This window comes from Martes martes (genome assembly GCF_963455335.1).
Source record: "Martes martes genome assembly, chromosome: 8".
NCBI lineage: Eukaryota > Metazoa > Chordata > Mammalia > Carnivora > Mustelidae > Martes > Martes martes.
The window spans coordinates 19430717-19443518 of record NC_137895.1 but is presented as its reverse complement, the minus strand read 5'-3'; the positions used below and the strand labels follow the sequence as shown (position 1 = coordinate 19443518).

Genomic DNA, 12802 nt, shown 5'->3' with positions numbered 1-12802 from the left:
GCAGGGAAGAATCAAAATTCTTGTCTGACCCAAGGTTTTAGCACTGCTATTTTGTTTTTCCTGGAACAGTAATGAAATAAAATGTGATTTTTAAAATTAGTTTTTATGATCATGTCTTAAGACTAACAGTTGGAAGTGTGGTATGTGGTAATTCACTATGTCATTGAAAGTTTTGATTAAGAGATTAAAAATACATTAGAAGAGCTAAAAGGAGCTCAATATTAACAGAATCAAATGTTTCCCCAATTAATAGTGCTTAAGAACAGATCACTGCCCACCCATTCCCTGAATCTGAGAAGAAATTTAGTGAAGAAAGACTAGATATTTGATAATTTTGTCATGCACAAACTTGCCATGGTTGTTTATATTTTACAAAACCATCAAAATCCTTATCTATCTGGTTTAAAAATTATTCCATAGCTGAACTTGGATGTTCTCTTCAAATGCATAAGAATTCAATGAACACTTTTCTATAACAAAATTCAATTTGTATTTCCCTTCTCAATTACAAATTAATGAATATTCTGGCACCCAAATTTATCTTTTCATTTTTGGCGTTGTCTCTTTTCAGCACAGTGGAGAATTTACAGTTTCCCTCAGCGATGTCTTATTGACCTGGAAATACTTTCTACATGAGAAGTTGAACCTACCATTTGAAAATATAGAAGTGATTGACCATTATGAGGACATTAGGAGGACTTACGATGATTTCTTAAAGAATAGTAATATGGTAGATCTGATTGATGTTTATAAAAAATGTAGTGTTTTGATTTCTAGTTGTGAAAATAATGCCAACATATCCCCTGTAAGTATTTTTTAAAATAATTCTGTCTTAAATGAAAATTTGACTAGATTTATTTTTATTTTAAACTATGGTATCAACATTTATAGTAACTTGGTAGTGCTTTTGCTTTTCAGATCATGTTAGAAATGGAAAATTTAGCTACCTGAAAGTTAGTTATTACTGGAAAGAAATATTTCAGTGTTAAATTTTGCTGAAATTCTGTTATTTGGTTGAAATATAAGAACAACTTCTTACCAGCTCAAAAAATTTTAACAAAGAGATCAGTCCCAAATGTGTGATTTCTTTTTGAATTCATGCCAAGGATTGCTTTTATATTTTACTTTCTTGTTTTAATGTATATATGTTCATTTGGTGTATGTGTATAAATGATTGTTATGATTCTTTCTATGGATTAGTAATATTAATTACTGAGATGGGGTATCATTTTGTGACAATAGTATGATACAGTAAACATGAAGTAATATACTGTTCCTGTTTTTTTTGCATACACATATTCATTGCTTTATTTTTTTATTGAATATAAATTTTAAAACTAATGGGATACCATCCTTTATAGTTTGGTTTTATCTACATTAGAATTAATAAACTGTTTTAGAATACATTTGGATGTATCTGTTTTAGTGTTGAAGTATATTTCTTTATCTTAACATTACTGAGTACCAATAAAGTAGTAATTAAATAGTGGTAATAACTAAATAATTATAGATATAATTAGAAGAAAATGTTTATTATATTTTATAAAATATTAGAATATTTTATAAATATTTCTATCTGAAACTTGGGAATCGTGTTTTGGCTCCTTGTAATACAAACCTCTATAGTAACAGTGGTTTAAGAAAATGGAAGTTTATTTCACTGTTTTATAAAAGGAGTCTTAAGGTAAGCATATGGGACTGATGTGATGGCTCTGTGGTTATCAGATACCTAGGATTTTTCTGTCATTCTGCTTATCCATCTTAGTTCTTGACCTCTACCCTCAAGATCATTTGTGGTCCAAGTTAGCTGTTGGAACTCCAGATTCCATTCAGCGTTCCTTGCATCAGGAAGTAGTAAGGGAGCACAGCACTCTCCTCTCATTTTAAAGAGGCATGGCTCTTTTGCTTCCATGTCCTTGCGCAAAGCTTAGTCACATGGCCACACCAAGATGTTAGGGAAGATGGAGAATATAGTCCTTTTCTTTTCTGGGTAACATGCCAGAATAAAAACAAAATCTCTGTTACTGATGAAGAAGGGGAGAGTGGATATTGGCAGGCAGTTTGCGGTCTTGGCCTACTGGGCTATAATGGAACTGTTTCCCCTGTTGTAACTTTTTCTTTTTTTTTAAGATTTTATTTATTTATTTGAGAGAGAGAGCTAGAGAGCACGAGTTGGGGCGGAGGGGCAGAAGGAGAGAGAGAAACAGGCTCCCCGTGGAGCATGTAGCCCAACACAGGGCTCAACAAGGGCTCGACTTGGGGGTCAGTCTCAAGACCCCGGGATCATGATCTAAACCAAAGGCAGATGCTTAACTGACTGAGCCACCCAGGTGCCCCCCGTCGTAACTTTCTGACACACATACATAACCACACTATGATAAAGATACTTGTGAGGGAAGATAGTTTTTCTTCATTCCTCCCTACCTATATTTTATTTGCTTATAGAGATGATTTTTGACTATTTTTCATATAGTTAATTTAGAGAGGCTAATCAAATATAAGTATTGGATTGTAGGAACAACAAAGAGAATTTTTTGATAAGCCAGTAAGAGTATAATCTGCCTGAGGTTTTTGGGCACATTGTTTTCACCTTATCCTTTGTTCTGTCTAAGTTTTCTACAAGATTTTTTTTTTATTTGAAAGATTTTATATGTTTATTTGAGAGAGAATAAGAGGGGGAGAGAGAGAGAGAGAGAGTGAGAGCATGAGAGGGGGGAGGGTCAGAGGGAGAAGCAGACTCCCTGCTAAGCAGGGAGCCCAATGCAGGGCTCTATCCTGGGACTCCAGGATCATGACCTGAGCTGAAAAGCAGTCGCTTTACCAACTGAGCCACCCAGGCACTCCATGTCTAATAAATCTTCTAATAAGCCTATTTATTTAAGTGCATCAACTGTAGTATGAGATACACAGGTCTACCTTGGAGGGAGTTCTGTGCCTCCAAACAACATGTTCTGCAGAATTTCAGGAGTGAAGTGGAAGCTGCTGGGATGATAGCATGTGAAGTTGAAATCTTTCTGCACTTAAAATGGAAGATTTGATCTCTGACACTTATTTGCACTAGGGAAATTTCCAATGAAGAAAAACAGATACTTAGATTGATTTCCTCAAAAATGCATTAAAATAACCCTAATTTATGCTGAAAGTGTCTTTAAAAAAGATTTATTTGGGAGAGAGAGAGAGTGGGGAGGGGCAGAGGGAGAGACTCTTCAAGCAGACCCCCTACTGAGCACTGAGTCCAGTGAGTGTTTGATAACACAACCCGTGAAACCATAACCTGAGCTGATACCAAGAGTGGGATGCCTAGCTGATTAAACCACTCAGGTGCTCCTAAAAGTGTCTTTAAAGATACATACGCTTATGTATCTTTGTTTCTTATTTATAGTAGCCTAAATAAGGCAGAAATTATAAGGAATCAAGATAAAGGTAAGACAGGGATATTCTGGGAACATGATAACTTGAACAAGTTATTTCATACATTATAATTGTATTTCATACAATTATAATGTATGAATACATATAAGTGTATTTCATACATTATAATTCCTCTTCTGGGGAACATGCATGCAGGGCCTGTGGACATCTGGGAGCATATAAGACCTCAATTTCTAAATGGAGTCCAAGTTGAGACAATTGGTACAGAATTTGCTTCCTCATGAATTGAACAATTATCTGAGGGATACTGGAGACTTGGGCTGAGGAGAAGAAATGGTAGATTTCAAGAAGAACTTAGCAGCCCTCAGAAATCTGGGAACTTTCTGGGGAAGGTCAACAAATACCCCTGTGAGTGTGCCAGGATTCTTTGACTTAGTAGCTGAATGGATGGGTATACTGTTGGTGATCCTTGAGAGACCACAAAAAGACTCTCCCTTGGCTTAAGCAGGTGACTCGCATCCTGTTTATTTTTCCACTGATGCTTTGCAAATAGTAGAGACATTTTCAACTTCTATTGTAAAATTGTCCTCACTTCAGGTACCTCAACAGTCAGGGCCTTAGCCTATGAAGAAAAACAATAGCCACTTAACGAGTCCCAGCACCTGCAGAAAGATGAGTTAACTCAGAGCATGTGTGACCAACAGAATAGCGCTGTTAGTGGTGAATGACAATTTGAATCCATAAAAGTAGTTAAGTACTCAAGGAAATTCAAGGATACACTTAAACATTAAGACTTTCTAGATTTTTAAAAAGAAGGAAAAAAAGTCTTCCGAGTGCAACAGATGAATTCAGGCACAAATCAGAGTTCTGAAAGTCAAATACAATAAACACGGGCAGCTGGGTGGCTCAGGCGTCTGCCTTCAGCTCAGGTCATGATCCTGGGGTTCTGGAATTGAGTCCCATGTTGGGTTCCCTGCTCAGCAGGGAGCTTTCTTCTCCCTCTCCCTGCTGCTCATGATCTCTCTCCCTCTGTCTCTTTCTCTCTCTCAAATAAAATCTTAAAAAACAATCTTTAAAAATATGTATTTAAGGCACAGAGAGAAAAATATGAAGATGAAGTTATTATGAAGGAAAAGTTAAGAAACTTGGAGGTTGGATCTGGAGGACTTAACATAACAAATGATAGGAATTCCAGAGAAGAAAAAGGATGAGATGCAGAAGAGGTCATGATTAAATAAAATATTCTAACCACATTTGTTATAATAAAATTTCCCTGAGTCTGTTAGTTAAGTGTTTATGAAGTTCCAGGCTGTATTGAAGAGAAAAGACACATACCTAAGCATATCCTGGTAAAGTTTCCAAACTCTTAAGGATAAAGATAAATATTATAAGTTTCCTGGTGGAAAGAACAAGTTATTTAAAAAGAACAACAATGAAATAGCATGTCCTGAAAGAAGAGGACAGTGACCTAAGAATCTCATCCTCAACAAGATATCACTTACCAGCTAAGTTAAAGGAAGGATTTTTGAGGGTTGCAAAAATTTGAAGAATGTCATCTTCATACTTCAAGTGAAGAATTTGCCCATTCAAAGACTGTGATAATTAAACAGATGAATTGGAGAGCAGGTACCTATCCAAGAGAAGATGGTAGTGAGCAATGAAACTTGGAGTATATGTGTGTCTAGTTAAAATGATAAGAGTGGACTGGGAACATGTGTGTTATGGGAGCTTATACTTAATGAAAGGCTTATACTAAAGGAAATTCTGATATTAGTTTAAAATTAAAATGACTAAATATTGTAGTTTGGGGGGGTAAATAGCTGGCATTATCACTTTTATTTTATTTTATTTTATTTTAGATTTATTTATATATTTATTTGACAGAGATCACAAGTAGGCAGACAGGCAGGCAGAGAGAGGAGGAGGTAGGCTCCCTGCTGAGCAGAGAGCCTGATGTGGGACTCGATCCCAGGACCCTGGTATCATGACCTGAGCCGAAGGCAGAGGCTTTAACCCACTGAGCCACCCAGGCACCCCCTATCACTTTTAAATAATGATAGAGAAATGGGTTATTATGTACAGCTTGGTGAGAAATATTTTTAATAGTTGTCATAACACCTTATTAGTAACCTCTTGTGTTTTCTACAGAGTCAGCTACGGGATTTCCTTTTTGGGAGACAGTACGTAGTAACTGATGAAACTGATCTTTATGTACCAACATCACCAATGAGTAAACACAACCAGGATAATGAAAAGGTACTGAAAAATTGTGAGTAAATTAAAGCAGGATCTGATCCTCTTCAAATCACCATGAATTTGTACATTACAGTTATTATTTTTTCTAATTTTTAAAAGTTTTATATTTGTTTAAATAAAACTATATTTGCGAAGAGTAATGCATTAGAGACTGCTGAGAACCTAGCAGTCAGTGTCTTCCTGGCTTTGGGACAACATAACAGGCACTATGCAAAAATAAGTATCACTCATCAATCTTTGAAAAGTAGTTAAAAGGTCTAAGTTGCCAGAGTTATTTGAATCTTTGTATTTGGCAAATTCGCTTATGGTTTTAAATGAATGATTCTTGGGAGGTTATGTACAATTGAAAATTCTGTTCCATCACCTTTGAAGTAGATAACTGATGCATCACAAATTGTGATAATAGAGTTTTTTTGGCAAACAAACCACAGAAAACAAACCACAGGTTTGGTCTAATGTAATTTATCTTCAGTTAAATGCTATGCTAGGTACCTAATTAAATATAGTAACCCCTTAATAACCGTGGGGGTTATGTTTATGGAATTTTCTATGGTAAATAAAATCACTATTGACAAGATAAAAATTTGAGTATTGGAAAAAGCAGTAAAATTGCATTCAATATATCAAAATCTATCTTCTTTATTCAGTTTGACCAATCACCTTCTTCATTTTTAAGGAAACATTGCTAAGGCAGATTCTCCCATTGGTCCCATGCCTTAAAGATCACATTTTAAGAAAGAAATATATTTGTCACTGCCCTCAAATAAATACCTGTGCACCTACTTCCTAGACTTACTAACGTGCTTGAACATCTGCATTTAATATTTTTTGTGCCATATTTGAAAGTTAAGTTCCTGACATCATGATATTTAATCCCTAAAGTTCTTTAGCATATCATTTCCCGAAGATAGAAGCATTACCATAATACCATTATCATATATAAGAAAACTTAATTTTCCCTAATATCACTTACTGTCTTCCCTATTCAGATTTCTCCATTTGTCCTCCAAATGGTTTTATATCTCTTTAGATTTTTAATCTAGGAGAATTCCCTTCAGTCTTTTTCTCTTTTAATTTATGTGTTTAAGTTCTCCTGGAATTATTTATCTTGTTCTTCTATTTCCAGTAAACGAAGTTTTATGCAATAGCTTGCTTAGATTCAAGTTTACTACTTCATAACTGATGGTATCGTATTAAGAGACACAAACTCAAGTTGTCCCAAATTGCCAGATCTCTCTAGGATAAAGATGTAGTTTTCCCTTTGCTATGAACAGAAATCTGTGGGGTGACATTGTGTAAATGGTCTGTTTTGCAGCAACTTTTTACCCAGTGGTTTTACACAAATGTTCATGATCCTTGTCTGAATCAGTTATTTCTTTAGTGTTTGCAAAATGGTGAGTTTCTAACTCTGTAATGTCTTTACATTAATTAGCTGCCATTTCTCAGTAAAGCAGAGCTTGATGAGATGAAGCTATTTAGGGAAATAGTTCTCTAGGAATGGCAGAGTCACGACTTAATACTTTCTCTCTTTTTTTTTTTAAGATTTTTAAAATTTATTTGACAGAGATCTCAAGTAAGTGGAGAGGCAGGCAGAGAGAGAGAGAGAGAGAGAGGAGAAAGCAGGCTCCCCACTGAGCAGAGAGCCCGACATGGGGCTAGATCCCAGGACCCTGGGATCATGACCTGAGCAGAAGGCAGAGGCTTTAAGCCACTGAGCCACCCAGGTGCCCCAATTCTTTCTCTTTCATTACCAGTTTAGGAGCTGGGATAATAGTTATTTATAAGATAGGATGCAAATTACATCGTTTTCTATTTATCTTTGTCCTTATGCATGTATTTATTGCTATGGACTCATGAATTTTTATTCAGTTTTAAAATTAATTACAGTCATTAACCTTTGATGCTAAAATGAGGGATTCTTTTCAAGCTTCTGTGTCTTTTTTACATGCCCTATTAGACTTCTGAGCACTTCCCTTTTTTCTGGTGTAATAAAATATTCCAAGTCCATCTTAGAATGTTTTCTGCCCGGATGTGATTCCTTTCAGTCATTTGTAACTATTTTCTCGTAGTTGAAGTTAATTTTTCACTTCCATTGTTTTTTTCCTCTGGTGCCAAATATTGATAAAATGTTTACCAAAATGCCTGGTCTTTTCTCATTGGTACTTAAGAGATACATTCATATATCAAGAGAGTATATCACTTACAAATCTCCTCTCTCTGATTTATATTACAGGCTCTATAGGGAGGAAGCATTAATTGTTATTGTGTCCTTACGAGAAATGAATGAATTTGTATGTGTAAAATACCTAGGTGTTTATAATTTTCGCTTACAGTTACAAAATGTTGTCATAAATGGATATCCATGAAAAAAGAGTATAGCATATAGAAACTAATGGGTCTTCATTGCAAGCATATAGTTTTCTCATTTAAAAAAAAATAGTGATAGTTTTATTGTGTTAATCCTCTACTTTTATCTCTTGCCTCTTTGGATTGTTTTCTAAGAGTATTCTACCTACTAGTTAGCCGATAGATTAGATTTTATGAGGACTATTAAAGTAGCAGCCATCCTCTCAGCTATTTTTTTGTTACTTGCAGACTTCTAATTTTTCTTTTTGCAAAGTATTTTTGGAAGGCAATATATTTCTACTAAAATTCCAAAGTGACTTTTTGGGCTGAAGTCTTGCATAGATATATTTTGATCACAAAATGTACCTTACTAATGCCACACCAGAGTCATCAAGTAGATGAATGGCATGAGTTTGAGAAACAATATTTTTGTTTCCTTATTTTATTTTTCCTGAGGTACTAAACTGCTTTAGACATTCTGAAGTAAAGAAGGGAAGAATGGAATAAAAGCCCTAAAAGAAAATCATAAGTTAAATAAAAATTTCTACTGCTATATTAGTTCTAGTTCAACTCTTTTTTTTTTTTTCTTATTTGGTCATTTTATGTTAAGAATTTATGTGTTTGGCAAAGAAAGTAAAAAAATAGCTGTATAAATTATTAATCTCAATCTAAAAAGTTGATTGAATATCTACATTTCGGTAATGATTAATGGATAGGAAAAGAAATTTGGAATTGCCAGGAAGCTTAAATAAAATTGTTCAACTTCTAAACAAACATTACAAATACTTTGTGGTATGGACTGAATCAGTTTATTAAATAAATAAACAGAACATTATCTTTATTTTTGGTATCTTGGTAAAAGCTTCAATCTTGCGGATTTTTTCAATTAGGCCCTTGCTTCTGGATATCATAACTGTATTTATGTGGAATGCTTTTCCAGAGAGCCTCTTTAAAACACACTTGCAAATACAAGAGCAGGGAAACCATAACTGCCATGTTATATGACCATAATGATGGGTATAGATTTCCAATTGCAGCCATGAGTTAAAAGAAACACTCTTAACTGTGAGGACTCCAAGATGTTTTTCCCTGATGTTTGTCTAGCTTCATAGATTAGAAGGGCAGAATTTGCTAGCCTTAAAGAGCAAGTTATAGATGGGGTTTAAGCCCTAGTTGATACCCAGTAAGGATTAGATATATACATTTTGGTAAATTCTCATTATTTTTGAACAGGAGAAGCACAGTGAAATAGGGATTCAATGAAATTAAATGTAGAAAGAGTAAAAAAGTTTCTGATTACAATGTGAATGTTGTTTTTTTCTTCCTTTTGATTTTTCATGAAATGTGTTACTCTTCTGAAACATGAAGGGTTAAGATAAAGAGGAGATTCATATGTTTTAGACTATTGTACTGTGAAGTTAAAATGGAAACTTCTGTATTATAGATTCACATGAAGTATTATGACTTACACTGAAAGTACAGATAAAAAGACAGTTGAAATCTAAGCGGAAAATTATATAATGCCTTAAGTTATAAAATTTTAGGGCGGATCTTAAAGATGATTTTGATTTAGTTGTAACTTGAAATAATTTTCTTTTTAAGGCAATGTAATACAAATATGTGAGTGCTTAATAGATCCCAAATAAGTTTTTATCAATAGTTTTCATTCTGAAATTTCTAAAAGAGCCAAATACATGTATTAAGTTTTTTTCATTTATCATTGAACAAAAACTAATTGAGAACCTATTAACAAAAATGGATAGATTACCTCCTATAATGCCAGTCATTCTTTTAGGCCCTAAGGGCACACCATTTGCTCTCCTGGAACTCATGAAGTAGTAGAAAGATTAAGAAAATACACAGCATCGGAAACCATTAAGATCTATGCAGGGAATTATAATTGCCTGATAGTCTTAGGTGTAAGAGATTAATAAGAAAGGGAGTACATGAATTACTGTTCAATACTGGGAAATCAGAGAGCCTCTCTGCAAAGGTAACATTTGTCTCATATTTTTAATATTTAAGAAAAAAACTTTAGAGGGTTTATATTTAAGTTTTTTTTTTAAATCAATTTTGCTTAAATTTCAAGTCCATATTTAAGGTAACCTTTTCCTGTACAATAAAGTTGTTTTTTTTTAATTGACCCTGACTGCCTCCCATGTTTCAAGAATTGTTTTTTTGAAGAAATTTAAATAATCCAAAAGCATGTTATCTTTATTTTTTAATTTTTTAAAAAGATTTTATTTATTTATTTGACAGAGGGAAAGAGACAGCCAGAGAAGGAACACAAGCAGGGGGAGTGGGAGAGGGAGAAACAGGATCCCTGCGGAGCAGGCAGCCTGATGTGGGGCTGGATTCCAGGACCCTGGCCTCATGACCAGAGCCGAAGGTGGATGCTTAACTGAGCTACCCATGTGCCCCAAGCCTTTAAAAGTGCTTGTAATACATCTATGAACTTGAGACTTTATTAATAATTGTCTCAGAGAGTTCCTAATAATTTATAATTTTTATTGCTACCTTTTAAATCTCTCTTTAATGCTTTCTAAGTTAAAATGTAGTTAAACAATATGAAAACATTTTAATTTTAATTAGGAAAATATTTTCTTAGAATTATAGATGATAAATTATGGGATCTTTGGCTAAGTTGTCAGTCCCTGAAGGACTTACTGAATTTTATGCTTTGAGAGTGAATTGAGTTTAGAATTTGTGGAGTCCATTTTTTTTTCATTAAATTATTTCTAAATTTGTTTGTTTTTTTATTACTATGTCCAATTAGCCAGCATATAGTACATCATTAGTTTTTTTATTTTTTATTTTTATTTTTTATTAATTAATTAATTTAATTTAATAAACATATAATGTATTTTTATCCCCATGGGTACAGGTCTGTGAATCACCAGGTTTACACATTTCACAGCACTGATCATAGCACATACTCTCCCCAATGTCCATATCCCCACCACCCTCTCCCGTTCCCCCCTACCCTCAGCAACCCTCAGTCTGTTTTTTGAGATTGAGTCTTTTATGGTTTGTCTCCCTCCCAATCCCATCTTCTTTCATTTTTTATTTTCCTACCCCCCCCAACCCCCCCACATTGCATCTCCACTTCCTCATATCAGGGAGATCATATGATAGTTGTCTTTCTCCGATTGACTTATTTCGCTAAGCATAATGCCCTCTAGTTCCATCCACGTCGTCGCAAAGGGCAAGATTTCATTTCTTTTGATGGCTGCATAGTATTCCATTGTGTATGTATACCACATCTTCTTTATCCATTCATCTGTTGATGGACATCTAGGTTCTTTCCATAGTTTGGCTATTGTGGACATTGCTGCTATAAACATTCGGGTACACGTGCCCCTTTGGAGCACCACGTTTGCATCTTTAGGATATATACCCAGGAGTGCAATTGCTGGGTCATAGGGTAGCTCTATTTTCAGTTTTTTGAGGAGCCTCCACACTGTTTTCCAGAGTGGTTGCACCAGCTTGCATTCCCACCAACAGTGTGGGAGGGTTCCCCTCTCTCCGCATCCTCGCCAGCATCTGTCATTTCCTGACTTGTTAATTTTAGCCATTCTGACTGGTGTGAGGTGGTATCTCATTGTGGTTTGGATTTGGATTTCCCTGATGCCGAGTGATGTGGAGCATTTTTTCATGTGTCTGTTGGCTATCTGGATGTCTTCTCTGCAGAAATGTCTGTTCATGTCCTCTGCCCATTTCTTGATTGGATTATTTGTTCTTTGGGTGTTGAATTTGCTAAGCTCTTTATAGATTTTGGATGCTAGTGCTTTATCTGATGTGTCATTTGCAAATATCATCTCCGATTCTGTCAGTTGTCTTTTGGTTTTGTTAACTGTTTCCTTTGCTGTGCAAAAGGTTTTGATCTTGATGAAATCCCAGTAGTTCCTTTTTACCCTTGCTTCTGTTGCCTTTGGCGATGTTTCTAGGAAGAAGTTGATGCAGTTGAGGTCAAAGAGGTTGCTGCCTGCGTTCTCCTCAAGGATTTTTGATGGATTCCTGTCTCACATTGAGGTCTTTCATCTATTTGGAGTCTATTTTTGTGTGTGGTGTAAGGAAATAGTCCAATTTCATTTTTCTGCATGTGGCTGTCCAATTTTCCCAGCACCATTTGTTGAAGAGGCTGTCTTTTTTCCATTGGACTTCTGTTGCTTTGGGATGGAATGTTCTGAATATATCTGTGATGTCCATCTGGTCCAATGTGTCATTTAAGGCCTTTATTTCCTTGTTGATCTTTTGCTTAGATGATCTGTCCATTTCAGTGAGGGGAGTGTTGAAGTCCCCTACTATTATTGTATTACTGTCGATGTATTTCTTTGATTTTGTTATTAATTGGTTTATATAGTTGGCTGCTCCCATGTTAGGGGCATAGATATTTAAGATTGTTAAGTCTCCTTGTTAGACAGACCCTTTGAGTATGATATAGTATCCTTCCTCATCTCTTATTATAGTATTTGGCTTAAAATCTAATTGATCTAAGGATTGCCACCCCAGCTTTCTTCTGATGTCCATTAGCATGGTACATTGTTTTCCACCCCCTCACTTTAAATTTGGAGGTGTCTTCGGGTCTAAAATGAGTTTCTTGTAGGCAGCATATTGATGGGTTTTGTTTTTTTATCCATTCTGATACCTGTGTCTTTTGATTGGGGCATTTAGCCCATTAACATTCAGGGTAACTATTGAGAGATATGAATTTAGTGCCATTGTATTGCCTGTAAGGTGACTGTTACTGTATATTGTCTCTGTTTCTTTCTGATCTGCTACTTTTAGGGTCTCTCTTTGCTTAGAGGACTCCTTTCAATATTTCCTG

The 12802-nt window shown here is 35.1% G+C and overlaps 1 protein-coding gene across 1 annotated transcript in view; it reads left to right on the top strand.

Annotated features, from left to right (window-relative positions):
• Positions 1–12802, top strand: part of PARPBP (PARP1 binding protein) — a gene marked incomplete at its 3' end in the record, with an annotated part of 73267 nt that overhangs the window by 19698 nt on the left and 40767 nt on the right. Inside the window, exons 3-4 of the mRNA XM_080812198.1 lie at positions 572–805; positions 5521–5628. Coding sequence (XP_080668324.1) covers positions 572–805; positions 5521–5628 — 342 coding nt within the window. The remainder of the gene's footprint in view (positions 1–571; positions 806–5520; positions 5629–12802) is intronic.